The 27,791-nt window shown below is 44.5% G+C and overlaps 1 protein-coding gene across 6 annotated transcripts in view; it reads left to right on the plus strand.

The window, feature by feature from the left end:
• Positions 1–27,791, plus strand: part of ENTPD5 (ectonucleoside triphosphate diphosphohydrolase 5 (inactive)) — a 235,517-nt gene that overhangs the window by 102,398 nt on the left and 105,328 nt on the right. For all 6 annotated transcript variants that reach the window (XM_029598448.1, XM_029598443.1, XM_029598449.1 and 3 more), the window contains one exon: positions 15,830–15,973. In XM_029598448.1, the coding sequence (XP_029454308.1) occupies positions 15,830–15,973 (144 nt within the window). The remainder of the gene's footprint in view (positions 1–15,829; positions 15,974–27,791) is intronic.

The following is a 27,791-nucleotide window of genomic DNA, read 5'->3' on the forward strand; positions in this document are numbered from 1 at the left end:
GAGTGAGTGCCGAGGTGGTGGCCTGGATTGCAAACTGGTTGACGGACAGAAGACAATGTGTGATGGTAAATGGAACTCTCTCTGAAGAGAGCGCGGTTTTAAGTGGTGTACCGCAAGGATCGGTGTTGGGACCGGTCCTGTTCAATATCTTTGTGAGCAACATTGCGGATGGGATTGAAGGTAAGGTTTGTATTTTTTGTGGATGACACTAAGATCTGCAACAGAGTGGACACACTGGAAGGAGTAGAAAGAATGAGACGGGATTTAAGGAAGCTGGAAGAGTGGTCGAAGATATGGCAGCTGAGATTCAATGCCAAGAAATGCAGAGTCATGCATATGGGGAGTGGAAATCTGAATGAACTGTATTCGATGGGGGGAGAAAGGCTGATGTGCACGGAGCAGGAGAGAGACCTTGGGGTGATAGTGTCTAATGATATCAAGTTGGCGAAACAATGTGACAAGGCGATAGCTAAAGCCAGAAGAATGCTGGGCTGCATAGAGAGAGGAATATCGAGTAGGAAAAGGGAAGTGATTATCCCCTTGTACAGGTCATTGCGGAGGCCTCACCTGGAGTACTGTGTTCAGTTCTGGAGACCGTATCTCCGAAAAGACAGAGACAAGATGGAGGCGGTCCAGAGAAGGGTGACCAAAAAGGTGGCTGGTCTTCATCAAATGACTTATGAGGAGAGATTGAAGAATCTAAATATGTACACCCTGGAGGAAGGGAGGAGCAGAGGTGATATGATACAGACTTTCAGATACTTGAAAGTTTTTAATGATCCAAAGTCAACGACAAACCTTTTCCATCGGAAAAAAATCAACAGAACCAGGGGTCACGATTTGAAGTTCCAGGGAGGAAGACTCAGAACCAATGTCAGGAAGTATTTCTTCATGGAGAGGGTGGTGGACGCCTGGAATGCCCTTCCGGAGGAAGTGGTGAAGACTAGAACTGTGAAGACTTCAAAGGGCCGTGGGATAAAGTCTAGAGGACGTGAATGAAGAATGGGTGGCTTGCGGGAATGACGGCTACTACCTGAAGATAATACCCTTATTCAATAAACTTACACACGGTTAATGCGACTACAACATTGCTCTAAGCTTCAACGGCAAGAGGAAATGTGGAAAAAAGGTTTACATTCACAAAAAAAGCGGGGAGTAGCTTGCTTGTTACAGCAGTTACTACCCCAAACCAAATAAGCCTGATACTTCACTTTCAATGCATATCCAGCATATCTCTCTGCTTCAACGGCAGGGGAGAAAGTCTGATACTTCACGCATATCCAGAATAGCTCTCTGCTTCAACGGCAGGGGGAATGAAGTAAAGTGGATCTATATACAGACAACAACCAACAAGGACTGAATTACATAGTCTGGGTAAACAAATAAGCATGGGTGTAGCTTGCTTATTGCTGTGGTTACTACCCCTAACTAATTAAGCTAGATAGTTCACTTAGATGCAGTTCCAACACTGCTCTCTACATTAATGGTGGGGGTGGAAGGGAAATAGAACCAAAAGGTTACTAAGAGCCAAGAGTAACAGATAAGTATGAGAAAAAAGAAAAAAAAAAGTTTGAAACTTGCTGAGCAGACTGGATGGGCCATTTGGTCGTCTTCTGCCGTCATTTCTATGTTTCTATGTTTCTCTCTCTTCCCTTTACTAACCTCCGATAAACCTTCAACCCAGGGCAACTATAAATAATCAGCTTGATTTTAAAAGGTGTTACGATCCTGCTCAAGGAGCCCATCCCACAAGCAGGCCCTCACTTATCCCGGCCCGACGCCACCGCTGCTGCCGCTCTACCTCAGCCTGGCTGCAGCCAACGCTGCAGGATGTCCTCTTCGCGTAGCCTGGACTGCCACATCGCTGTCTCCTTGGACTGCAGCCGCTCCTCTATCTTCACGGCCTTGGTGCCGCCACCGGGATGCTTTCTCATGTGATCCTGGTGCCGCTGCCATTGCTTCCCCAAGTGGCAGGGACGTTGCCATCTGCTCCTGCCTCCCGGACTCTTCTAGGCATGAGCACGCGCCTCTCAATGACATTTAAAGGGCCAGCGGCGGGAAAAGCCCCACAGCCCCAACTGATAATGTCTTCAGCCTGCACCCAGTCCAGCCCTGTAAAAGGGCTCTATTCCACTTCCTTGGGGCCTTGAACCTGGGTCTCACAGTTGTCTGTGCTCATCTTTCCGTCAAGGTCCTCCGTGGTCTTCTCTTGTCTAGATGGCTCCTTGTTTGATGATCCTGATGTTCCTGGTCTTCTTTGTCTGTTCCTGATGTTCCGTGTTCCAGTACTGGTCCTGATGTCCTTGTCCTCCGGCTCTTCATCCTGCTTCCTGGTTCACTGCTTGTCCACCCTTCCTGGCATGCCACCATCATGGTCCGTGACCAGCCCATGGGGGGGCCATATAGGGCACTTCGCGGCACAAGGCCAGTCTTCATGTCTGCAGTGCAAGTCTCCGGAAGGATCCTTGTTTTTAATTCTGAGGTCTGTTCCTGAATCCGAGTTCCGAAGTCTTGAATCCTGTTCCCGTTCTTCGGAGTACCTTGTGCCTGTTTCCTTCCATGCCCAAGACTCAAGCCAGAACCTGATCTGCTTCAGCATGGTCTGCGACCAGCCACGGGCGGCTGTGTAGGGCGCGTTGTGATGTGGCACTCACCCTGTACTAATGTCTGAACCCTGAATCCTCACCTGAGTTTTCCAAGTATCCTGGATCCTTGTCCGAGTCTTCCAAGTTCCACGAAACCTCATCTGAGTCTTCCAAGTTCCTTGAAGTCCTTGCCCAAGTCTTCCAAGTAACCTGAAACCTCGTCTGAGTCTTCCAAGTTTCCTGAGTTCCATGTCTCATCTTGTTCTTGCCCTCAGCATCCATCTGGCCTCACGCACTTGTTGTTCCCACGCAGCGGGTCCGGAAGAGCTACCAAGTGGCCGGAGGGCTACTCTTGAGACCAGCATTGCATTGCTGGGTCTCACCAGTGCGTGAATGTCCAGTGGAGAGCTGAGCCTGCCTTGCTCCAGCCCGTGCCTGAACACTCTCACCCCTCCCATGGTGTGTGTCTTGGGGCTCCTCCCTGAGTTGCGCCGTGGCCCAAGAGCTCGCATCTCTCTGAGCAAGCAACCACACCTCTGCACTCGCAACAAAAGGGCCATGTGCGTGCCACGCACATTTTAGAGCAAGCCCAGCCACACGCTTAACCTCCGTTACGCGCTGAAATGCCAGGCCCTGCAAAAGGGGCAGGCCGGGGGTGTGTGGTCTTGGCGGGGAGGGGCTTGGGCCTGGACAGCATCATTAGCTGCTGATGTGGGGAAGTGCGTGCCGGCAGCCAGCTGGGGTACGGAGAATACTTCTACTCCCGGAGAGCAGTAAGTATTAAAATAAAACATTTAAGGATAGGTAAAGTTAGGTTAGAGGTCAGGGAGGAGAGGTGAAGAGGTAGGAAGGTTAGGGATAGGAAAGTTCCCTCCTAGTTTGCTCCTTAATTAGAGTGGACTGGGAGGGAACTGGGGGGCCCAATTGCATAGCCACACAGATTTTTCTAATGTCCCCCCTCGCATGCGGAGCAGGCCATCCACCCGCACATGCGTGGGGGGACATTAAATTCCGACGTATACGCACGCCTTTTAAAATCGACCCCAATATGTGTGAAAGGCCCAACGTGTCCATATCCTCTCCAGCACATCTCTGAGTGACCACCTCTCTGAGTGATGCAATTTTACCAGGGTTAAATAAACTCTGAGCAGAATTTGATATTGTTGTTTCACAATATTTGCCGAAATGGAGCATTTCCACACCCCTTCGTTTGATCCTAGGCCTCCTCGTCCCATGAATTGCACAAATCCTTTTCCCAGACTGAGATCCTGGGTAATCACTTAACCTCCTCTCTCCAACCAATAGCTTTGTAAATACGACTCACCCAACCCTTAACTCTCCCTCCAGAAAATACTACTTTCTCCAAGAAGGATAAAAGCCTCAAAATCTTTTATTATCATTTGTCAAAACATATTACCTTAACTGGAGGAAACCAAAACAAGGAAAATCCTGCAGATTAAATTTATCCTTAAATCTTCCCAAGAACAAAACTTCCCATTGCTACAAAGTTGAGAAAAATTTCTAAGCAGGGAAGTGTGAATCGTCCCCTCGTTTCATGATGCCACACATCAGTTAAAGTGGTGTCTGCTAATATGGGCGTGAAGCCCACCAATCTATCCTCTCTCCTTATCTTCATCATATAGTCTCCCATTGTCCCCAGTCTTCCATGGATACCACGGTCCCCGCAATGAACACTCATCTGTCAAACCCCATCCAATGTTGAATGGGAGAAGGACAATAACAAAGTGGCCAAATAATATGTTAAAAAATCAAGCAATCCAACCCCCCTCCCTTCCACTATAGGTCTATTGTTATTCCAAATAAATCCTATAATAATCTTATTCAAAGTGATAAAAAAAAATGCAGGCAAATCCAGAGGAAGCATCATATATAAATATAATAGCTGCGGCAACAAAGTCAACTGCACCACATTAACGTTACCTAGCCAACTCACATAGAGCCCTCTCCACTTTCTCACGTCCTCCCTCAATAGAGTAATAATAGATTCATAATTCAGTTGATATAGTCTGTTCAGATCAGAAGACACATAGAAACCCAAATACTTAAGATGGTCAGATGTCCATTTCAAAGAGCGCAAAATTTTCTATCTCAGTTCCATAAGTTCAGTCCCAAGCAATACCAGAATCTTTGATTTTTCATCATTCACTTTATTACCAGAGGGTAAGCCACACTCCTCCAATACATCCAGAATTCTAGCTAATGAATGGTTCAAGTCTGAGAGCCGTATAACAAAATATCATCAGCATAAATGACTATTTTCTGCTCATGCCTTCCAACTATGTGTCCATTTAAACAAGCAGCCCCTCTATAATATGAGCCGCTAACAGTTCTAATACCAATGCAAATAAAAGAGGGGATGGAGGCATCCCTTATAGTCCTCTCTAATACAAATGAATCTGACAATACCCTATTCACAAAGGGGTAGATTTTTAAAGAAGTGCGCGCGTGCGGGGTACATTTGTGCGTGCTACCTGGTGCACACAAATGTACACCTGATTTTATAATATGCGTGCGCTGCCGCGCGCAAGTTATAAAATCCAGACTCAGTGCACGCAAGGGGGTGCACACTTGTGCACCTTGCGCGCACCGAGCCTTAGGGGAGCCCCAATGGCAATCCCCTTTCCCTCCGCTCCCCCCCACCTTCCCCTCCCTTCCCCTATTTAACCCACCCCCCAGTCCTACCTAAATCCCTCCCTACCTTTGTTTCAGGAGTTAAGCAGGCGTAACTTGCTCGCACTGGCCAGCTGCCGGCACGCCAACACCTGGCATGGCCTCTGTGCCGGAGACCTCGGTCCCACCCCCAGACTGTCCCCGGACCGGTGCCATGCCCACGGCCCACCCCCTTCTCAAAGCCCCGGGACATATGCGCATCCCGGGGATTGTGCGCGCCGCCAAGCCTATGCAAAATAGGCTTGGCGCCCGCAGGAGGGTTTTTAAAGGATTACACGCATATATTACGTGCGTAACCCTTTCAAAATCTACCCCATAATCTGCAGCTCTGGGACTTGTATACATAGCTTGAATCTACTTTGTAACATTACCCCATACCAGCATTATCCAATACTGTGGCCATAAACTCTCACATCACCCTATCAAAGGCTTTTTCTGCATCCAATAAGATCAAAACAGTACCCCCAGGGCTTTCATGTGCTCTATATATCACATCCAGCGTTCAATGGAGCATTAAGTTGATACCACATAGTACATAAATCCTTAAATAAGGCTTTTCCACTTTTTTCTTATTTTCTTTCCAGTGCCACCATGTGTCTCTCAAGGTTTCTGATCTCAAGCTCAAGTTTTCACTTCCTTAAGGGTTGCCATTGAGATTACCTGACCTCTTAAACAAGCGTTTCCTGTATCCCACAACACTATCTGCTACCTCACCAGTGTCAATGAAGGTTAAACAAATCTTCTATGTCCTCACCACTTCTTCACATATCTCTTTACTTTTAAATAGGGATTTATTCAAAACCTACCTACTCCACCTCTGATTACTCGACTCACTTTGAAAAGTGACTTGAACTGGGGCCTGAACAAACAGATTAATGTAATCATTTTCACATTTAGAAAAGGCTCCAGGGGCGATCCAGGTAACTATAGATCAGTGAGTCTGACTTCAGTGCCAGGAAAAATAGTGGAAAGTGTTCTAAAAATCAAAATCGTAGAGCATATAGAAAGCAATGGTTTAATGGAACACAGTCAACATGGATTTACCCAAGGCAAGTTTTGCCTCAAAAATCTTCTTCACTTTTTTGAAGGGGTTAATAAACATGTGGATAAAGGTGAATCAGTAGATGTAGTGTACTTGGATTTTTAGAAGGCGTTTGACAAAGTCCCTCATGAGAGCCTTCTAAGAAAACTAAAAAGTCATGGGAGAGAAGGCGATGTCCTTTCGTGGATTACAAACTGGTTAAAAGACAGGAAACATAGGGTAGGATTAAATGGTCAATTTTCTCAGTGGAAAAGGGTAAACAGTTGAGTACCTCAGGGATCTGTACTTGGACTGGTGCTTTTCAATATATTTATAAATGATCTGGAAAAGAAAACGACTAGTGAAGTTATCAGATTTTCAGATGATATAAAATTATTCAGAGTAGTTAAACCACAAGCAAATTATGATAAATTGCAGGAGGACCTTGCAAGACTGAAAGATTGGGCATCCAAATAGCAGATGAAATTTAATGTGGACAAGTGCAAGGTGTTTCATGTAGGGAAAAATAACCCTTCCTTACCACCCAGGAAAAAGATCTAGGCATCATAGTGGATAATACATTCTGGTCACTGCATCTCAAAAAAGATATAGTTGCGATGGAGAAGATACAGAGAAGGGCAACGAAAATGATAAAGGGAGTGGAACAACTCCCCTATGAGGAAAGGCTGAAGAGGTTAGGGCTGATCAGCTTGGAGAAGAGACAGCTGAGGGGAGATATGATAGAAGTGTTTAAAATCATTAGAGGTCCAGAACGGGTAGATGTGAATTGGTTATTTAATCTTTCAGATAATAGAAGGACTGGGGGGCACTCCTTGAAGTTAGCATGTGGCACATTTAAAACTAATTGGAGAAAGTTCTTTTTCATGCAACGCACAACTAAGCTCTGGAATTTGTTGCCAGAGGATGTGGTTAGTTCAGTTAATGTAGATGGGTTTAAAAAAGGTTTGGATAAGTTCTTGGAGGAGAAGTCCATTAAGTGCTATTAATCAAGTTGACTTAGGGAATAGCCACTGCTATTATTAGCAACAGTAGCATGGGATCTTGGTGTTTGGGTACTTGTAGCCTGGATTAGCCACTGTTGGAAACAGGATGCTGGGCTTGATGGACCCTTAGTCTGACCCAGTATGGCATGTTCTTATGTTCATTTCTCCACCCTCCAAGTTTCCTCTTCTCCCACCCACCACGTCAGTCCTAGTATATGATTTATATAGGGCTAAATAAAAAGTATAATTTTTACTCTGGGGTTCCCCCTTCTCCACTGTACATTTATATTATCTGACTTTATAAATGGTGCTTATCTGCATATATACAAGGATACCACAAGGAATTTGATTGAGGCAAATATAAATTTAATATTGCATATCCTTGGAAGCACAGATGCCAGACCTTCAATATAGGCAGGGCATTACTGTGTCTTACATTCTCTTGTGAAAGCTGCATTATATAGTTTCAAACCATACATAGAAAATGCTTGTGAGAGGATTACTTACGCAATATGACAGTGTAATAAGCTAACCTTCTCTAGCCTGAGAAATCTCCTCCCACCTTAAAAGTTTCTTTGTTTTAGCATTGCTTTGATGTTCTCTGTTTCTTCTGATTGTCTGTGTTTTGTCAATAGATCAATCATTGTAGTAGGTCTGTGTTCTGTCGCTGGTTCCAGGCCTTTAATCAGTCTTGACCTCAGGGGATCTTTAGTTCACCTGGCCTCTTTCAATCAAGATAGGAATCTGTGAGAACAAAGCTTGTAATATGGCTCAGCCATCTGCCATCGATAACCTCATGGCCTTTAATTATAGGCTTTGCAGAGCCTACAGGTCTTCCAGATATCTTCCAAATTCTTGAGTCTGAGGTCAGTTAAAGGTTCACTGTATCCCAGCAGGTTCAGTTTAAAGCAGACAGCTAAGGACTCTGGGACAAGCTGAATGAACCAAAGTCCTGAACCAAAGCCTTCAAACATCACCAAGTATCTACCAATTCCAGTTCCTTCATTTACCCTCTTAGAAATGTGGTCAGACCTTTTGAAGAACATGCCATACTGGGTCAGACCAAGGGTCCATCAAGCCCAGCATCCTGTTTCCAACAGTGGCCAATCCAGGCCATAAGAACCTGGCAAGTACCCAAAAACTAAGTCTATTCCATGTTACTGTTGCTAGTAATAGCAGGGGCTATTTTCTAAGTCAACTTAATTAATAGCAGGTAATGGACTTCTCATCCAAGAACTTATCCAATCCTTTTTTAAGCACAGCTATACTAACTGCACTAACCACATCCTCTGGCAACAAATTCCAGAGTTTAATTGTGCGTTGAGTGAAAAAGAACTTTCTCCGATTAGTTTTAAATGTGCCACATGCTAACTTCATGGAGTGCCTCCTCCAGGAATTTGTCCAAACCTTTTTTAAACTCAACTACGCTAACTACCTTAACCACATTCTCCAGTAATGAATTCCAGAGCTTAATTGTGCATTAGTGAAAATGATCCATATTAGGAGCTACCACCGAGGTAAAAGATCTAGGCATCATAGTGGATAATACTTTAAAATCATCGGCTCAGTGTGCTGCAGCAGTCAAAAAAGCAAACAGAATGTTAGGAATTATTAGGAAGAGAATGGTTAATAAAACGGAAAATGTCATAATGCCTCTGTATCGCTCCATGGTGAGACCGCACCTTGAATACTGTGTACAATTCTGGTCGCCGCATCTCAAAAAAGATATAGTTGTGATGGAGAAGGTACAGAGAAGGGCAACCAAAATGATAAAGGGGATGGAACAGCTCCCCTATGAGAAAAGGCTGAAGAGGTTAGGGCTGTTCAGCTTGGGGAAGAGACAGCTGAGGGGGGATATGATAGAGATCTTTAAGATCATGAGAGGTCATGACCAAGTAGATGTGAATCGGTTATTTACACTTTCGAATAATAGAAGGACTAGGGGGCATTCCATGAAGTTAGCAAGTAGCACATTTAAGACTAATCAGAGAAAATTCTTTTTCACTCAACGCACAATAAAGCTCTGGAATTTGTTGCCAGAGGATGTGGTTAGTGCAGTTAGTGTAGCTGGGTTCAAAAAAGGTTTGGATAAGTTCTTGGAGAAGAAGTCCATTAATGGATATTAATCAATTATACTTAGGGAATAGCCACTGCTATTAATTGCATCAGTAGCATGGGTTCTTCTTAGTGTTTGGGTAATTGCCAGGTTCTTGTGGCCTAGTTTTGGCCTCTGTTGGAAACAGGATGCTGGGCTTGATGGACCCTTGGTTTGACCCAGCATGGCAATTTCTTATGTCCTTATGTTCTACATCTCCTGAGCAGTGCATAAATATACTCGTATGAAGTTACATCTGCTTCTGAGCAGCACTTAAATATACACATATGATGTTATGCCTGCTTCTGAGCAGTACATAAATATATACATTTGAAGCTGCTTCTGAGTGTCATGGTTTTGCCTTCTGTGCAGTCTTTCCATGCCAAGGTTTAGCCTGCTACACAGTCTTCTCTCCACCAGGAGTCCTGAGTGAGCCTTGCTCACTACCTTGCCAGTCACTTCCTTGCTGGTCATACTATGCACAAGCTTCAACTTTACTTAACCTAGTCTGCTCAAAGCCTCTTCTGCTCACAACGGCTCTCTGACCTTGCTAGTCTACCTTGCCTAGCCTTGTGGCCTCTGGGCCTCCTGCCTTGCCTAGCCTTGTGGCCTCTGGGCCTCCTGCCTTGCCTAGCCTTGTGGCCTCTGGCCTCCTGCCTTGCCTAGCCTTGTGTCATCTGGGCCTCCTGCCTTGCCTAGCCTTGTGGCCTCTGGGCCTCCTGCCTTGCCTAGCCTTGAAGCCTATCCAGACCTTCTGCCTTGCAGCTCATTTGGGCTTCCTGCCTTGCCTTGGGCCTCTCACTTTGCTCTGTGGTTTCTCCTGTTCTCTTGCCTTGCTTTGGGCCCTTTCATACCTTCTGGCCTTGCTCTGCAGCCTTTAGGCCTCCCTGCTTTGCTCTGTGCCCTCCTTGGCTTTTCTCTATTACCTTACAGCCTTCAGGCTTACTAGGATTTCCTTGACCAGTCTCATGCCCTGTTGGGCTTTCTTGTTCCCCATTACCTGCCTAGTGCAGTCCTGTCCTTGTCTAGTCTAGTCCTGTCCCTTGTCTATTCCCCAGGCCTTGCCTTTGTCCTTTGCCTCAGATTCAGCCCCAGCTTGTGACCTATATCCAGTTCTCAGCCTGTGCCTGCCTTCAGCTTCCAATCTGTCTTTCCTCGTCCAGCCTGCACCCGACCTCAGCTACCACCTTTCATAGAAGCTCCCAGTCTGTTTCTGCCACGATGTAGCACAAACAATAAGCCCTAACAGCCCCCAGAACCCAAGGGCTCAACCTGTGGGGGAAGAGGTTGAAAGGAATAAGACCAGCACCTGTCCTGTCCTGCAGCTCTGCACCACTCTGTGGGTATGCTCCCTGACTCCAGGTTGCCAATTCATGACAGAATGAAGAGGCCAAATAATCCCCACAGTAGTGGGTGTAGGGCTCCCTGCCAACCCAGTGAATCCGGAACCGATCTTTTTGCTATAGACAATAGCAATGGTATTTCTGTCCCAGCACCTCAAGCCATTCCAGATTCTGTGCATCATTATGTTTGCCCTGCTTGCCAAATTTGGAATCCTTCATATTATCTAGAATGCATTGTTTGCCATTTTCTTAATTTTAAATTGTGGGACTGTACAAAATGTTGGTCTACAAACTGTGTTTGTGCTGCACCATAACCAGATCCCAAGCTTTGGATTCCAATTCCTGATGATACTATTGTACTCAAGAACCTTGCTTATTGGAAATGCAATAAATGCCCAGCTAAAACTTGTTTGATATTTCCATATTGTAAGGGATGCTTTCCTGGGTATATGCCTCCTGATAGAGCCTTTTGATTTTGTTCTGCAACCAGTCCAGTGTCCGATTCACAATTTAATGTGCACTATGTTTTAAAAACCTCTGATACTCTAGTTTCTTCTGCTAATTGTTTGAAAGGAATGCAGTCTGCTGTGGAAGTTCCAAGCCTAGCTCTTTTGAAAACCACAGCTATCCAGACACAGGTGAAATCAGCTACAGAGAATTAAAACCAGCACCTGAAAAGATAAACTCTGCTTTAATACCCTGCACAGCCTCCTTGAAAAGCAAAGCTAATTCAATTACAACTTGCCAGCTTAGAACCACAGAATACCCAGACACAAGTAAATCCAGTTACAGTGAATTAAAACCAGCACCTAGAAAGGTAAATTCTGCTTTAACACCAGCACAGCTAATTCAAGCACAACATGCCAGCTTAATATAAATTTCTTACCAGCAAGGGCAAATTCTCTTCCTGTTTGTAGTACTCCAGTTCTTCTGCCTCAGTTTCACACAGCAGAGCTTTTGATTCAGTCCCAAGGACTCAGCAACCCTCAGGTGCAGGTAATAAACTGCTAATGAGATCAGCTTTAACTCATATGAAAGCAACATGTGCCGTTTCTGAATCTCTCCTGAGCGTACAAGGCTAAGGAAATGACTCCAGTCCTGTTCCACTGAAGCCACTCCAGATTGCAGCTGCAGTTCTGCCTTCAGGGAATGCACTGTGAAAACACTGTTAACATCATCTGTACATTATACCTTGTCTTCCGAGCCTGAGAAAATAGTAATTCCATCTGCAGCTCTACTGGTCTCAGCGGTGTCTCAGCTCCAGGAGGAGTCCATTCTGCCTACTCCAGAAAATAACCAGTTCAGCAAATCTTCTTCTAAGGAATTCCATTTTGGTTATTTCAATCATCCAGCACCAAGGAAATGCTGTTCCATCTCATCCAAGGATTCAGACCAAACCCAGACCAGCTGCTCTGCTCCTGGAGGAGCCTTCTGGCCCAACCATCCAATACCAGAGGGATGCTGGCCCAACAACCCAGTGCCATAGAAACTCCTGTCTAGCTACCCAGTACCAGAGAGAGTCTGGACCACCTACCCGGTGCCAGAGAAATTCTATGTCAGTGACCCAGCACCATAAAGAGTCTGGCACAGTGACTCAGCATCTAGGAGAACTGGGACCAGCTGTCCAGCCTTGGAGGGGCTCAGAGCTATCTGTTCAGCTTTGGATGGGCTCTGAGCCAGCAGTTCAGCCTCAGAGAGACCTTGAGCCAACAGTCAAACCTCAGAGAGAGCTTGAACTAACAGGACAACCTCAGAGAGACTTGAATCAATGGCCTCCAGGCCTTGTGCATTACCTTGTGGCCTATCTGGGCCTTCTGTCTTGCCTTGCAGCCCATCCGGAACTTCTGCCCGGCCTTGTGGCCTCTCTTAGCTTCTTACTCTGTTCTTCTGGCCTCTCGCTTTGCTCTGGTCCCTTCCAGGCATTTGGCCTTGCTCTGTGCCCTCTTGGGATTTTCTGTCTTACTTTACAGCCTCTAAGTCTACTAGGATTACCTTTCCCAGTCTCATGCCCTGCTGGTTTGGTTGTTTATCTAGTCCAGTTCTGTCCTTCTTCAGTCCTTGTCCTGCCCAGTCCAGTTCAGTCCCTTGTCTATTTCCCAGCTCTTGTCCTTGTCCTTTGCCTCAGATCCAGCCCCAGCTTATGACCTGTATCCAGATCTCTTCCAGTTCCTGTATCCAACCCTCAACTAGTCTCTGTATCCAGCTTCCAGCCTGCACCTAACCTCAACTCCCAGCCTGCACTTAAGCTCCTAGCCTGTGTTTGCACCATGATGTTCCACAGAAGGCAAGTTATATTGGTCTCCAGAACCCAAGGGATTGGATAGACAGAAGACCAGTTCTAGTCCTGTCCTGTATCCACTTAACACCTCTGTAGGGGTGCTCCATGACTTCAGCCTGCCAGTCCATGACACAGCAGCACAAAAATATATTCATATGAAGTTATACCTGCTTCTGAGCAATGCATGAATATACAGGTATGAAGCTGCTTATGGGCAACGCATAATTATACCAGTATAAATCTTCTACCTAGCAGTGCATAAAAATACCCATATGAAGCTCTTTCTGATCAGCGCATAAATATACAGGTATGAAGCTCCTTCTGATCAGCGCATAAATATACAGGTATGAAGCTGCTTCTGAGCATTGCACAAATATACAGGTATGAAGCTGCTTCTGAGCATTGCACAAATATACAGGTATGAAGCTGCTTCTGAGCATTGTACAAATATACAGGTATGAAGCTGCTTCTGAGCATTGCATAAATATACAGGTAAGAAGCTGATTATCTCACTCGTCGTGTTTCTTTCCAGATCATTTATAAATATATTGAAAAGTAAGGGTCCCAATACAGATCCCTGAGGCACTCCACTGTCCACTCCTTTCCACTGAGAAAATTGTCCATTTAATCCTACTCTCTGTTTCCTGTCTTTTAGCCAGTTTGCAATCCACGAAAGGACATCACCACCTATCCCATGACTTTTTACTTTTCCTAGAAGCCTCTCATGAGGAACTTTGTCAAACGCCTTCTGAAAATCCAAGTATACTATATCTACCGGTTCACCTTTATCCACATGTTTATTAACTCCTTCAAAAAAGTGAAGCAGATTTGTGAGGCAAGACTTGCCCTGGGTAAAGCCATGCTGACTTTGTTCCATTAAACCATGTCTTTCTATATGTTCTGTGATTTTGATGTTTAGAACACTTTCCATAGAAGCTGCTTCTATGTATTGCATAAATATACAGGTATGAAGCTGCTTCTATGTATTGTATAAATATACAGGTATGAAGCTGCTTCTGAGTATTGCATAAATATACAGGTAAGAAGCTGCTTCTGAGTATTGCATAAATATACAGGTATGAAGCTGCTTCTGAGTATTGCATAAATATACAGGTAAGAAGCTGCTTCTGAGTATTGCATAAATATACAGGTAAGAAGCTGCTTCTGAGTATTGCATAAATATACAGGTATGAAGCTGCTTCTGAGTATTGCATAAATATACAGGTAAGAAGCTGCTTCTGAGTATTGCATAAATATACAGGTATGAAGCTGCTTCTGAGTATTGCATAAATATACAGGTATGAAGCTGCTTCTGAGTATTGTATAAATATACAGGTATGAAGCTGCTTCTGAGTATTGCATAAATATACAGGTAAGAAGCTGCTTCTGAGTATTGCATAAATATACAGGTAAGAAGCTGCTTCTGAGTATTGTATAAATATACAGGTATGAAGCTGCTTCTGAGTATTGTATTAATATACAGGTAAGAAGCTGCTTCTGAGTATTGTATTAATATACAGGTAAGAAGCTGCTTCTGAGTATTGTATTAATATACAGGTAAGAAGCTGCTTCTGAGTATTGCATAAATATACAGGTAAGAAGCTGCTTCTGAGTATTGCATAAATATACAGGTATGAAGCTGCTTCTGAGTATTGTATAAATATACAGGTATGAAGCTGCTTCTGAGTATTGTATTAATATACAGGTAAGAAGCTGCTTCTGAGTATTGCATAAATATACAGGTATGAAGCTGCTTCAGAGTATTGTATTAATATACAGGTATGAAGCTGCTTCTGAGTATTGTATAAATATACAGGTATGAAGCTGCTTCTGAGTATTGTATAAATATACAGGTATTTATTTATTTATTTTAAGTTTTTTTATACCGATTTTCCTGCATAAAATGCATATCAAACCGGTTTACAATGAAACAGAATGAGCAGGAAGTAAAATTCCTTAGTCTAATACATTTAAACATCAATAATGAAATAATTTTAAACAAAGCAAAAAGCTAAATAACATTAATAAAAGTTAAATTATTAACATAAACATAAATATAATTATATTAGAAGGAGCACAAAGGTTAGCATGAAGGGGAGCACACCCGGCACGCGACGCCTGGTGTAATTGTGCCGTTAATCGGGTCGCCGCTGGCTGGTCGTCATGACGTGGGGGGGGGGGGGGGGGGGGGGGGCGAGTCTTCACATCGCTGATTTTCTCTTTTAACATCTCAGTTCATTTTTACTATTTTTTTGTGTCTTTTTCTCACAAGATGTAGTTTTGTAGGTATGAAGCTGCTTCTGAGTATTGTATAAATATACAGGTATGAAGCTGCTTCTGAGTATTGCATAGACAGACAGGTATGAAGCTGCTTCTGAGTATTGTATTAATATACAGGTAAGAAGCTGCTTCTCAGTATTGCATTAATGTTCAGGTATGAAGCTGCTTCTATGTATTGCATAAATATACCAGTAAGAAGCTGCTTCTGAGTATTGTATAAATATACAGGTATGAAGCTGCTTCTGAGTATTGTATTAATATACAGGTATGAAGCTGCTTCTGAGTATTGCATTAATGTTCAGGTCTGAAGCTGCTTCTGTGCGGGTGGAACTTCGTTCATGTATGTTGGTGGCAGTTACGAGCACACCTGCAAATTTTGAAAGGGAATTTATGTGCATGAATCTGCTTTGAAATCTCAGGCTAAAGTCTGCATGTAAAGTTCTGTGCAGTCGTTAGCCTGTGTTGGCTGTTAACTAATTGCCCTCCTTTAGCATGAATGATAAGAAGAAACACATTGCCATTTGCATTTCAGGGAGCAGCAACAATACGAGAGTTACTGGAAATAGCCAAAAATGCTGTGCCTTCAAGTCAGTGGAAGAACACCCCGGTAGTATTAAAAGCTACAGCAGGACTACGACTCCTGCCGGAAGAGAAGGCCAAGACTCTGCTGTCAAAGGTAATGAATAAAAGGGCCACAGTCGCGTGTACAAGTCTGATGGAGACTGATGAGAGACATCAGTCCTGGGAACACACGTACACTGTGGGCCCTGTCTCTGCACGACAGACGCTGCCTAGAATACAACTCTTTTATGCCTGAAATCACCATCATCATTAGGTCTGGGCTCAGACTGATTATCAAATTTGGGCTTATTTCTTTTATTTGTATTATATAGATATATATAGATATAGACACACACACACACACTAGGAACGGATAATGAAATATGGGGCTATTTTCTTTTATCTGTATACGATATATATATCGTATACATAATCTAGGAACGGATAATGAAATATAGGGCTATTTTATTTTATCTGTATACAATATATATATCGTATACGTAATCTAGGAACGGATAATGAAATATGGGGCTATTTTCTTTTATCTGTATATAATATATATATATATATCGTATATGTAATCTAGGAACGGATAATGAAATATGGGGCTATTTTCTTTTATCTGTATACAATATATATATATCTTATACGTAATCTAGGAACGGATAATAAAATATGCAGCTATTTTCTTTTATCTGTATACGATATATATATCATATACATAATCTAGGAATGGATAATGAAATATGGGGCTATTTTCTTTTATCTGTATACAATATATATATCGTATATGTAATCTAGGAACGGATAATGAAATATGGGGCTATTTTCTTTTATCTGTATACAATATATATATCATATACATAATCTAGGGACTGATAATGAAATATGGGGCTATTTTCTTTTATCTGTATACAATATATATATCGTATACATAATCTAGGAACGGATAATGAAATATGGGGCTATTTTATCTGTATACAATATATATATCGTATACGTAATCTAGGAACGGATAATGAAATATGGGGCTATTTTCTTTTATCTGTATACAATATATTTTATTTATTTATTTAAGGTTTTTTATATACCGGCATTCATGATAAAATCACATCATGCTGGTTTACATTAAAACAGTGGTGCATAGAAAGAAAAAACAAACTGGAACTGTAGTGAGGAAGAAAGCAGTTACAAAAAACAGGGAAGCTTAAACTGGGAGAGGAAGGAAAAATAAAAGGTTAATAGCATTTTAAATATTTACAACGAACAGTTAAATGAGCTGGTTGTGTTATAGAACTTGAAGTTGAAGGACATTAGCTGGAGTCCGGGAAAGCTTGTTTGAAGAGCCAAGTCTTAAGTCTCTTCCTGAAGGTTGGGAGGCAGGGTTCCTGTCTTAGGTCTGGGGGGATGGAATTCCATAACAGGGGGCCAGCGGTAGAGAGGGCCCGATCTCTCAAGGTAATATGTCTAGTGGCTTTGGTTGGAGGAACCTGGAGTGAACCTCTATATGCATCTCTGGTAGGTCTTGAAGAATTGTGTAAGAGGAGAGGAATTTGCAGGTCGATAGAAGTATGTTGATGAATGATTTTGTAGATAACGGAGATGGATTTGTAGAGAATTCTGAAGTGCACTGGCAGCCAATGAAGGCTTTTTAGGATAGGGGAGATGTGATCTCTTCTTCTGGTGTTTGTTAATATTCGTGCTGCCGCATTTTGTACCATCTAAAGCGGTTTGGTATAGGAGGAAGGGAGACCTAGTAGGATAGAATTGCAATAGTCTAACTTTGAGAAAACTAATGCCTGAAGGATTGTTCTAAAGTCCTGCAAGTGAAAGAGAGGTCTTATCCTTTTCAAGACTTGGAGTTTGTGAAAACAGTCTTTGGTAGTTTTGTTGATAGAAGCTTTCAAATTCATCCGATTGTCAATTAAAACTCCAAGATCTCTCAGTTGCGTGGATTGTGGGATGCCAGGGTGAGTGGAAGTGATGTTACTGTTCTCGGGAGAGATGAGCAGGAGTTCGGTTTTGGAGGAATTTAATACTAAGTTTAGACTAGTGAGGAGGAGTTTGATTTGTTGGTGGCAGTTTTCCCAGTGATCTAGTGTTTTCAAGTATGTGTCTTTAACAGGGATTATTATCTGAATATCGTCCGCATATAGAAAATGTTTTAGATTGAGGCTGGAGAGGAGCTGGCATAGCGGTAAGAGATAGATGTTAAAGTGCGTAGGGGACAGAGAGGAATCCTGTGGGTCTCCTACGGTTGAATTGTAACGTGATGATTCTTTGTTTTGGATTTTAACCTTGTAGCCTCTGTTGTTGACAAAAGTTTTGAACCAATTAAATGCGGCGCCAGTAATTCCTATTGCCGCCAACTGATTTATGAGGATGGAGTGATTGACAGTGTCAAACGCTGCCGAGAGATAATATAATATATATATTATATATATACATATAAGATATATATACATAATATATATATCGTATATGTAACCTAGGAACGGATAATGAAATATGGGCTATTTTCTTTTATCTGTATACAATATATATATCATATACATAATCTAGGAACGGATAATGAAATATGCGGCTATTTTCTTTTATCTGTATACAATATATATATCATATACATAATCTAGGGACGGATAATGAAATATGGGGCTATTTTCTTTTATCTGTATACAATATATATATCATATACATAATCTAGGGACTGATAATGAGATATGGGGCTATTTTCTTTTATCTGTGTACAATATATATATCGTATACGTAATCTAGGAACGGATAATGAAATATGCAGCTGTTTTCTTTTATCTGTATACAATATATATATCATATACATAATCTAGGAACGGATAATGAAATATGGGGCTATTTTCTTTTATCTGTGTACAATATATATATCGTATACATAATCTAGGAATGGATAATGAAATATGGGGCTATTTTCTTTTATCTGTGTACAATATATATATCGTATACATAATCTAGGAACGGATAATGAAATATGGGGCTATTTTCTTTTATCTGTGTACAACATATATATCATATACATAATCTAGGAACGGATAATGAAATATGCAGCTATTTTCTTTTATCTGTGTACAATATATATATCATATACATAATCTAGGAATGGATAATGAAATATGCAGCTGTTTTTTTTACCTGTGTACAATTGGGTGAATTTTAAAAGCCCTATACACACCAAAGCTGGGAGATATGCGCATATATCAGCCCAGCGGGCACCACGTGGATTGTGAGAGGCACCCGGGTATATGCGAAAGTCCGGGTACGCAAGCAAAATGTCTTTTTCATAAAAGGGGCAGGGAATGGGCGTTAGAGGACATGCGTGTAACTATGCACACCAGCTTGCGCCGGGGTCCCTATCTGAGTAACTTTACTTCTGCTGTAGACGGTGTGTAAATTATGAAACAAAAGAAATTAGCCTAGTTAGCGAAGGTTTAAGGGTCGGGGCTAATAGGGTAAAAGGAAGGCAAGTTAGCTAGGGGAGTTAGGAAGTCCTTTCCATTAGTGGGGCAACCTGGGAACAAACTGGGGAAACAGATAATTGTATCAGCGTGCGTATCTGCTAAAATCCCCGCCACTTACGTGATTGAGTCGCATTTGCATGCAGATGCATGCATCAATGTAAAATTGTGCGTGTATGGACGATTTCATAACGTGCGCATATATTATAAAATCGACACTTCCTTGTGCGCAAACATTCATAAATGTACTCCCATGCACAGATCTTAAAATTCACCTTAATATATATATCTCATATGCAAAAACTAGAGACTGATAATGAAATTTGGGGCTAAATAATTTTATTTGTAAACAAATATATACATATACTAGGGACTGATACTGAAATATGTGACTAATTTTATCTGTATACAATATATATATCATATACATATATTAGGAACTGATAATATATGGGGTTATTTCTTTTATTTGTGTACTTTATATATATAAATATGGGTCATATACATAAATTAGGGGTGATAATGAAATATGGAGCTATTTAATTTTATTTGTAAACAATGGGCCGGATTTTAAAAGGGTTACGCGCATAAGGTATGCACGTAACCCTTTTAAAAAACCCCTGCGCGCACGCCAAGCCTTTATTGCATAGGCTTCCAGCGTGCGCAAGTCCCGGGGCTTTCTTGGGGTGGGCGTGTCGGGAGGTGTGACGTGGACGGCACGTCAGCGGGGGGCGTGTCGGGGGCGTGGTTTTGCCCGAGGGTGTTCCGGTAGCCGCGTCCTCCGGACCAGCCCCCGGACTGGAACACGGCGCGCGGCAGCCAGCCCGGGGCGTGCAAAGTTAGGCCTGCTTCGAGCAGGCGTAACTTCTGCGACAGAGCTGGGGGGGGGGTTTAGATAGGGCTGGGGGGGGGAGGGGAAGGGAGGGGAAGGTGGGGGGAGGCAGAAGGAAAGTTCCCTCCGAGGCTGCTCCGATTTCAGGAATAATTTTATTTGCATGCAATATGTATATATCATATACATAAACCAGGGACTGATGATAAAATATGGGAATAATTTTATTTGCATGCAATATGAATATATCATATACATAAACCAGGGACTGATGATAAAATATGGGAATAATTTTATTTGCATGCAATATGTATATATCATATACATAAACCAGGGACTGACGATAAAATATGGGAATCATTTTATTTGCATGCAATATGTATATATCATATACATAAACCAGGGACTGACGATAAAATATGGGAATCATTTTATTTGCATGCAATATGTATATATCATATACATAAACCAGGGACTGACGATAAAATATGGGAATAATTTTATTTGCATGCAATATGTATATATCATATACATAAACCAGGGACTGATGATAAAATATGGGAATAATTTTATTTGCATGCAATATGTATATATCATATACATAAACCAGGGACTGACGATAAAATATGGGAATAATTTTATTTGCATGCAATATGTATATATCATATACATAAACCAGGGACTGACGATAAAATATGGGAATAATTTTATTTGCATGCAATATGTATATATCATATACATAAACCAGGGACTGGTGATAAAATATGGGAATAATTTTATTTGCATGCAATATGTATATATCATATACATAAACCAGGGACTGGTGATAAAATATGGGAATAATTTTATTTGCATGCAATATGTATATATCATATACATAAACCAGGGACTGGTGATAAAATATGGGAATAATTTTATTTGCATGCAATATGTATATATCATATACATAAACCAGGGACTGGTGATAAAATATGGGAATAATTTTATTTGCATGCAATATGTATATATCATATACATAAACCAGGGACTGATGATAAAATATGGGAATAATTTTATTTGTAAACAATATGGGCCGGATTTTAAAAGGGTTACGCACATAAGGTACGCGCGTAACCCTTTTAAAACCCCCTGCACGCGCCGAGCCTATATTGCATAGGCTTCCGGCGTGCGCAAAGCCCCGGGACGTGCGAAAGTCCTGGGGCTTTCTTGGGGTGGGCGTGTCGGGAGGCGTGATGCGGATGGTGCATCATCGGAGGGGCGTGTCGGGGGGGCGTGATGCGGTCGGCACGTCATCCGGGGGGGTGCCGCGGGTGTGGTTTCGGCCCAGGGGCGTGGCCGCGGCATCCCGACCAGCCCCCAGACTGGAACACAGTGTGTGGCAGCCAGCCTGGCGCGCGCAAAGTTACGCCTGCTTCGAGCAGGCGTAACTTCTGCGACAGAGGTGGGGGGGTTAGATAGGGCCGGGGGGGGTGGGTTTAGGTAGGGGAACGGAGGGGAAGGTGGGGGGAGGCGGAGGGAACGGGCAGCGCACGCAGGGCTCGGTGCGCACAAGTTGCACAAATGTGCACCCCCTTGCGCGCTCCGACCCCGGATTTTATAAGATACGTGCGCCTACGCGCGTATCTTATAAAATCCAGCATACTTTTGTTCGCGCGAGCGTCGCCTCGGCATCCCCCGGCACAGGCCACAGTGCCGGGGGACTCGGGACCGCCCTCCCGGCCCGCCCCCGAACCGTCGCCAAACCCCCGGACCCGCCCCAGACTGCCCCCTGACCCCGGACACACACCCCGGACCCGCCCCTCCCGCCCCTTTTACGAAGCCCCAGGACATACGCACATCCCGGGGCTTTGTGTGCGCCAGCGGCCTATGCAAAATAGGCGCGCCGGCGCGCAAGTGCCCTGCGCGCATAAATCCGGCAGGTAGATCTTTAAAAAGTACGCGCAACCGGCGCAAACAAAAGTACGCCGGATTTTATAAGATACTCTCTCCCATGCTCTCTCTCACACCCTCCTGCTCTCTCTCACCCTCCCCTCCCCGACATACATTCTCTCACACCGGCATGCTGCGGGACCCGTGCCGTTTGTGTTGAAGATGAAGGCCCGGCGCGCCATTTGCAACGAAGATGAAGGCCCGGCGCGCCGTTCGCGGCACATGGGGGCCTTCCATTTTTGCCTTGAGCAGAAAATAGCAGCAGAGACCCCGGCATGCCACAAACGGAGCGCGTCCCGCAGCACACACTCTGTTCGCAGTGAAAATGAAGGTCCAGGCACACCAATCGCAGCACACGGGGGCCTTCCCTTTTCGCAGCGAACAGCGTGCCGGGCCTTCATCTTCGCCGCGAACGGAGCGTGTGCCACGGGACGCGCTCCGTTCACGGCATGCCAGGGTCTCCTCTGCTATTTTCTGCCTGTCTCGTGATGGCCGCTGTCCTTCCGGTTTTGAATGGTCTTCCGGCAAGGGAGGACATCAGCGAGGTGAGGGAGGAAATCTGCAGGAAGGAGGAATTTTGCGCAAATTCTGCATTCCGCAGTAGCGATGAATTCCCTCAGGAGTACCTCTTGTAGCTGGTGTTCTGACATGGCCGCTGTACGGCGTGTTTGAGCCTCCAAGGTGGCCAGGGAGCCACCTGTGCCATCTATTGGCGGATTGGGAAACATGTGCAAGCACTGACGGACACACTACCAAGCCCGATATATTATAGCACCATCTATCGGTGGGCTGGGGAACATACGCGAGCACTGAGGGACACACTACCAAGCCCGATATATTATAGCGCCATCTATCGGCGGGCTGGGGAACATACGCGAGCACTGAGGGACACACTACCAAGCCCGATATATTATAGCGCCATCTATCGGCGGGCTGGGGAACATACGCGAGCACTGAGGGACACACTATCAAGTCCGATATATTATAGCGCCATCTATTGGCGGGCTGTGGAACATACGTGAGCACTGAGGGACACACTATCAAGTCCGATGTATTATAGCGCCATCTATCGGCGGGCTGGGGAACATACGCGAGCACTGAGGGACACACTACCAAGCCCGATATATTATAGCGCCATCTATCGGCGGGCTGGGGAACATACGCGAGCACTGAGGGACACACTACCAAGCCCGATATATTATAGCGCCATCTATCGGCGGGCTGGGGAACATACGCGAGCACTGAGGGACACACTATCAAGTCCGATATATTATAGCGCCATCTATTGGCGGGCTGTGGAACATACGTGAGCACTGAAGGACACACTACCAAGCCCGATGTATTATAGCGCCATCTATCGGCGGGCTGGGGAACATACGCGAGCACTGAAGGACACACTACCAAGCCCGATGTATTATAGCGCCATCTATCGGCGGGCTGGGGAACATACGCGAGCACTGAGGGACACACTACCAAGCCCGATATATTATAGCGCCATCTATCGGTGGACTGGGGAACATACGCGAGCACTGACGGACACACTACCAAGCCCGATGTATTATAGCGCCATCTATCGGTGGGCTGGGGAACATACGCGAGCACTGAAGGACACACTACCAAGCCCGATGTATTATAGCGCCATCTATCGGTGGGCTGGGGAACATACGCGAGCACTGAAGGACACACTACCAAGCCCGATGTATTATAGCGCCATCTATCGGTGGGCTGGGGAACATACGCGAGCACTGAAGGACACACTACCAAGCCCGATGTATTATAGCGCCATCTATCGGCGGGCTGGGGAACATACGCGAGCACTGAAGGACACACTACCAAGCCCGATATATTATAGCGCCATCTATCGGCGGGCTGGGGAACATACGCGAGCACTGAAGGACACACTACCAAGCCCGATATATTATAGCGCCATCTATCGGTGGGCTGGGGAACATACGCGAGCACTGAAGGACACACTACCAAGCCCGATATATTATAGAGCCATCTATCGGCGGGCTGGGGAACATACGCGAGCACTGACGGACACACTATCAAGTCCGATGTATTATAGCGCCATCTATTGGCGGGCTGTGGAACATACGTGAGCACTGAAGGACACACTACCAAGCCCGATGTATTATAGCGCCATCTATCGGCGGGCTGGGGAACATACGCGAGCACTGAAGGACACACTACCAAGCCCAATGTATTATAGCGCCATCTATCGGCGGGCTGGGGAACATACGTGAGCACTGAAGGACACACTACCAAGCCCGATGTATTATAGCGCCATCTATCGGCGGGCTGGGGAACATACGCGAGCACTGAAGGACACACTACCAAGCCCGATATATTATAGCGCCATCTATTGGTGGACTGGGGAACATACGCGAGCACTGAAGGACACACTACCAAGCCCGATATATTATAGCGCCATCTTTCGGTGGGCTGGGGAACATACGCGAGCACTGTCGGACACACTACCAAGCCCGATATATTATAGCGCCATCTATCGGCGGGCTGGGGAACATACGCGAGCACTGAAGGACACACTACCAAGCCCGATATATTATAGCGCCATCTATCGGTGGACTGGGGAACATACGCGAGCACTGAAGGACACACTACCAAGCCCGATATATTATAGCGCCATCTATCGGCGGGCTGGGGAACATACGCGAGCACTGAAGGACACACTACCAAGCCCGATATATTATAGCGCCATCTATCGGTGGGCTGGGGAACATACGCGAGCACTGAAGGACACACTACCAAGCCCGATATATTATAGCGCCATCTTTCAGTGGACTGGGGAACATACGCGAGCACTGAAGGACACACTACCAAGCCCGATATATTATAGCGCCATCTATCGGTGGGCTGGGGAACATACGCGAGCACTGTCGGACACACTACCAAGCCCGATATATTATAGCGCCATCTATCGGCGGGCTGGGGAACATACGCGAGCACTGAAGGACACACTACCAAGCCCGATATATTATAGCGCCATCTATCGGTGGGCTGGGGAACATACGCGAGCACTGAAGGACACACTACCAAGCCCGATGTATTCTAGATTTTTTTACAATGGTGGAAATATTAGTATTGAGGGATAATTTAGAATCAATCTGTATTCCTAGATTACGTACGCAGTTGGTTATGATTATAGTGTAGTTTTTGAAAGTTAGTTCGAGAGGAGGATTGTGAGAAATTTGAGCGATTGTGAATAAAAGTACCAATTCTGTTTTTGAAGCATTTAATTTAAGGCGATTATGGAATAACCAAGTTTTTATAGTTTTTAGGTAAAGATGAATCAGTGATAAAGTGTTTTACCAGGCATTAGAAAAAGGAACAATATTCTGGATGTCATCCGCATATACTTAGAAGTTAATGTCTAGACTCATGAGAAGGTGGCATAGAGGAAGGAGAACAAGCTTTTAATTTAATAAATTTATGCCAATAATTCCCTCTTACCACACCTATCGTTCATACCAGTGGCGTAGCCACGGGTGGGCCTGGGTGGGCAGGTGCCCACCCAACTTAGACCCAGGCCCACCCAACTGGCACCGGAACTGCAAGGCTGTCGCGGGATCCCATCCCCGCGACAGCGAACAAGAGAACCCACGCCTCGCGCGCCATCACAGCACACATGGGGAAGCGCTGCTGCGGCCGTATGGCCAACCGGTCTTCCTGTTCCGGGGGGGGGGAGCGGAAGCGCCGCGCGCAGCTTCCGCTTCCTCCCCCCAATGCAGGAAGATCAGCTGCCTCTCCTGCTGCCACCCGTTCTCCTGCTATCTTCGGACCAAACGGCCCGCCGAACTTCCTGTTTGGGGGAGCGGAAGCGCCGCGCACAGCTTCCGCTTTCTCCCCCAGAGCAGGAAGATCAGCTGCCTCTCCTGCTGCCACCGGCCTCCTGCTATCTTCTTCGGGCGTCGGGCCGTATGGTCCGCCGATCTTCCTGCTTGGGGAGGGAGGAAGCGGACGTTGTGCGCTGCGCTTCTGCTCCCCCCCCCCCCCCGACAGGAAGTTCGGCGGGCAGTACGGCCTGACGCCCGAAGATAGCAGGAGGCCGGTGGCAGCAGGAGAGGCAGCTGATCTTCCTGCTCTGGGGGAGAAAGCGGAAGCTGTGCACGTGCTTGAATGTGTATGTGTGGATGAGAATGGGAGTGTGTGTGGGTGAAAACTGGAGCCTGGGTGTGTATGTGGGTGAGAATGGAAGCTTGAATATGTGGGTGAATGGGAGTTCGAATGTGTGTATGTGTGGTTGAGAATGGGAGCCTGGGTTTGTGGGTGGGTGAGAATGGGAGCTTGAATGTGTGTATATATGGGTGAGAATGAGAGCCTGGGTTTGTGTGGGTGGGTGAGAATGGAAGCTTGAATATGTGGATAAGAATGGGTGCTTGAATGTGTGTATGTGTGGGTGAGAATAGGACCTTAAATGTGTATATGTATGGATGAGAATGGGAGCTTGAATATGTGTGGGTGAGACTGGGAGCATGGGTTTGTGGGAGAGAATGGGAGTCTGGGTTTATGTGTGTGGGTGAGAATGGGTGCCTGGATGTGCGTCTGTGTGTGCATAAGAATATAAGCCTGGGGAGGGGTGAGAAAGTGAGAACTTGAATGTGAGCTGGGGGGGGGGGGGGGGAGAGCATATGAGAGTGACAGCTTGAGTGTGTGAGAGGGAGTCTGTGAGAGAAAGCGTGTGTGTGTGTGTGTGTGTGTGTGTAAGGGAAGAAGACAGTAATAGAAGAAAGACACTGAAAAGGAATTAGGAAATGAGCTTATAAGGGAAAAAATGGGAAAAAGAGACCAGGACCAACTGATTAGAAAAATACAAAGATCAGACAACAAAGGTAAAAATATATATCTATATTTTGAGATGTTAGCAATTTAAATATAAGCAACACAACCGCTCTCTCAAAATTTATGGACAGGTAGGAGCCGTGTATAAAATCGTAATAATAAGAAGGCTAAAGTACCACAAATCACCGTGAATTATGTTTGTATCATTAAGTAAACCTCATACTTAGGCGTAGATGTGAATGCTATGCTGCATAATTTGGCATTATTTATCAGTAAAAAAACAACTAGTAGACCTGCATGCCTACAGCCCACCCAAAAAATCAATTCTGGCTATGCCACTGGTTCATACAACCAATTCCATCAAACTCCATCAGATTTGAGCTTAAGTTCAGAGTCCAACTCCACAAACAACCAATCCAAATATGTACTACATGTACCGAGACTTTAATTCATGCCAATATAGACCTAGATCTTTAACCAGATTAATTTAATCTCTACAACAGACTCCTATTACTTGTCTATTCATTGCACGTTATTCCCCAGTTACTTTGATCCTAGTTTATCTCCCTTGTTCTATGTAATTGCATTCTTACAGGCCTGTTCAATGTTCTAATGTAAACCGAAATGATATGTAACTCTGCTACATGAATTGCGGTATATAAAAATGTTAAATACATAAATAAATAAATATTAAACAGGATAGCTGACAGAGCAGAGCCTAGGGGGAACAACAGTTAGTGTGATACCATGCACAGGAAAATTCATCGAGGATAACGTTTTGCGGACTATCAAAGAGAAAAGGTTTAAACCAAAGAACAGTTCCAGAAATACCAAAATGTTGTAGTGTAGATAGAAGGATATCGTGATATAATCAGTGTTAG

Source organism: Rhinatrema bivittatum, chromosome 4 (genome assembly GCF_901001135.1).
Source record: "Rhinatrema bivittatum chromosome 4, aRhiBiv1.1, whole genome shotgun sequence".
NCBI classification, from domain to species: domain Eukaryota; kingdom Metazoa; phylum Chordata; class Amphibia; order Gymnophiona; family Rhinatrematidae; genus Rhinatrema; species Rhinatrema bivittatum.